The following is a 2,500-nucleotide window of genomic DNA, read 5'->3' as shown; positions in this document are numbered from 1 at the left end:
TTTGATAATATTTCAAGTCATTTAGCATGATTTCGGGCGAGATAATGAAGGCTTCGGTCGAAGTACCTGCTGCTAGGGGCTTTAAAAATTATTCGATCCGAATTATCCAAATCAGAATATCCAATATCCGATTTTAAAAACCAGATAAAATATCTGGTTTTAAGAATCGGATAAATTATCTGATTTTTGAAAACCGTATAGTTCAAATCGACCGGTATCCGATTTTTAAACCAGATACCGGATCCGAATCCGGGTCATTGTTTTGGAAAAATCGGGTATCCGAATATTCGGTTTTGTACTTATTCTATTATTTTTTGTGGGTGGGTAAGAGAGCAAGAACTAAATTAGAATCCATAATTCAAATTGATAATTTATGAGCAATTTTAAAAGTTTTGAATTAAAACTATTTTAACATATATTAACTTGGACATGTAACCAGAAAAAATCATTAACCGAATTTCGGTTTCAAATTGTTGAATTTTTTAAATAGCACATTCTTGTGAAACTATATTAAACCATCAAAAATGAAAATTGAGTACATTAAGAACAAAGAATTAAAGAAAAAAAATACTATAGGAGAGTTTATCAAAACTGAGTTACAATTATTAGATAAGATGATTAATTATAAAAGTAAAATTATATCAGAAAATCCAGATTTTCTTTGGCTTCACAATAATAGGAGTCCTAAAAACATGTTTCGCATCATACCAAACTAAACTTCCAAAAATGTAATCAAAGAAAGAAGATTGAGATTAGCTATTAAAGTAAGTTTAAATTGTACTTGTTGATTGTGTTCAGAAAATACTAGTGTGTTAGGCTCCACAATGATTGAAACTCCATGTGGGGCCTCGATGCGAGGCAGATAAGTGCTTGGTTGTCCAACATTTTTCAACTTGCGATTGATAATGGCGTTTCTAGTAAACTCAAGAACATATATGGAGGGATAATTTAGATCTAATGCGCTGAAATTGCGAGGACAATCATATGAATGTTGCTTACTAAGCTTTTCCAATATTGTGTTGTTATGATTAATTGCACAAAGGAGATTAAGAAAAATCATATTCATTCATGTCATAAACTAAACCAGGATCTATTGCCAGATTAGATCGTATGTGACCCGACCCATATGCCAAAGGTGTCGCTTCACACACTCCATCATTATCACGTATCGACATTCCCTTCTTATCTAAAGGGGTATGCAAGTTATATATTATATTAATTAATATCAAAATATTATTTCATCCAACAATTTTTAATAAAAAACCCTCCACATGCCTATATTTTCATTTTGGTCAATTCTATAAAATCCGCTACATTTCTATTTTTGGTTAAGACTCACAATCTTCTTTAATTCTCATCCACACATTTAGCTTGGGGGCATGACCATCAATTAGGATGGACAAAGTAGGCTATCACCCCGACCCTTAATTTTTCAGAGTTCAAAAATTTTTTTTTCACTTATGAGGTTGATATTATCTTGAATTAAATTTAATTTATATTTTTACTAAATAATATTAGTTATTAGTGCTTTTTATAAAGAAGTAAAAATATGAACAATAAAAAACAAAAGGAGTATAACATATATTATTTGTTACACCTTAATCTTTTAGGTGTCATTTTTATTTATTTTTTGCACTGGGGCCCAAAACTGAACGTGATAGGTGTTGAACAATTGGCTTTTTTTTGGCTTTATAGTTAGCTTTTGATTTTTTGTTGGTCAAATAACCAATAAAAGTAATTGGTTAATGACTTTTAAGCTAGCAGAATAGTTAGCTTATATGCCAAAACCAAAGAGCTACTCTTTGTAGCTTTTTATTTACTTTTTTCCTTTAGCCTACTTTTATTAAAAAATAACCAACAACTAAAAATAATTTTAGCAAAAAAAATATCCATAATAGCTAGCTTAAACAACAGGTTTATCAAAATATCTTCACCTGGTCAAATAAGCCAACATATTTAACCAACAACTACAACTAACATGCATTTTATAAACATGTCATTTATCTTTTTCCTCTCATCTACATATTTGTTCCACTTTCCCACAAATTAAACTTTTTTTTAGCCATTTTTATCTTTTTCTTGATTTGCTCAAATTCTTCCCTTGTAGCAAATGCTACGGACATAGAAAGCATTACAAATCGTACCAGTAGTCATTAAAGACGATTGAACAGCGGCCTTTGACCAATCAGGGTGTATCTTTTTTATTAGAGCTGCAATACCACTGACATGAGGGCTTGACATTGATGTTCTAGACATCAGCACAAATGGATTTTCTTTTTTTTTCTAAGGAATTAGAAGTAGCTGCTAGGATATCTACACCCGGAGCTGTTACATCAGGCTGCATGGATTTGAGAAACAAAATTGCTATGCATAATCTTTTTAAGATAATTAAAAAACATCTTTTTTAAATTTACCTTGTAGAATGAGATAAAAGTAGATAAATGATCAACACGTGCCTTTGAAACACCAGAACTAAAATAGTGTGGATGAGGACCCCTTG

General features: G+C 30.9%; 1 protein-coding gene across 1 annotated transcript in view; it reads right to left on the bottom strand.

The window, feature by feature from the left end:
- Positions 1-2,248: 2,248 nt before the first annotated feature.
- The window catches only part of LOC130826493 (uncharacterized), a 2,680-nt gene continuing 2,428 nt past the window's right edge, over positions 2,249-2,500 (bottom strand). The window contains exon 5 of the mRNA XM_057692075.1: positions 2,249-2,338. Within this exon, the coding sequence (XP_057548058.1) occupies positions 2,249-2,338 (90 nt within the window). The remainder of the gene's footprint in view (positions 2,339-2,500) is intronic.

This window comes from Amaranthus tricolor, chromosome 11, assembly GCF_026212465.1.
Source record: "Amaranthus tricolor cultivar Red isolate AtriRed21 chromosome 11, ASM2621246v1, whole genome shotgun sequence".
Lineage (NCBI taxonomy): Eukaryota > Viridiplantae > Streptophyta > Magnoliopsida > Caryophyllales > Amaranthaceae > Amaranthus > Amaranthus tricolor.
This window is presented reverse-complemented; position numbering and strand designations above follow the sequence as displayed.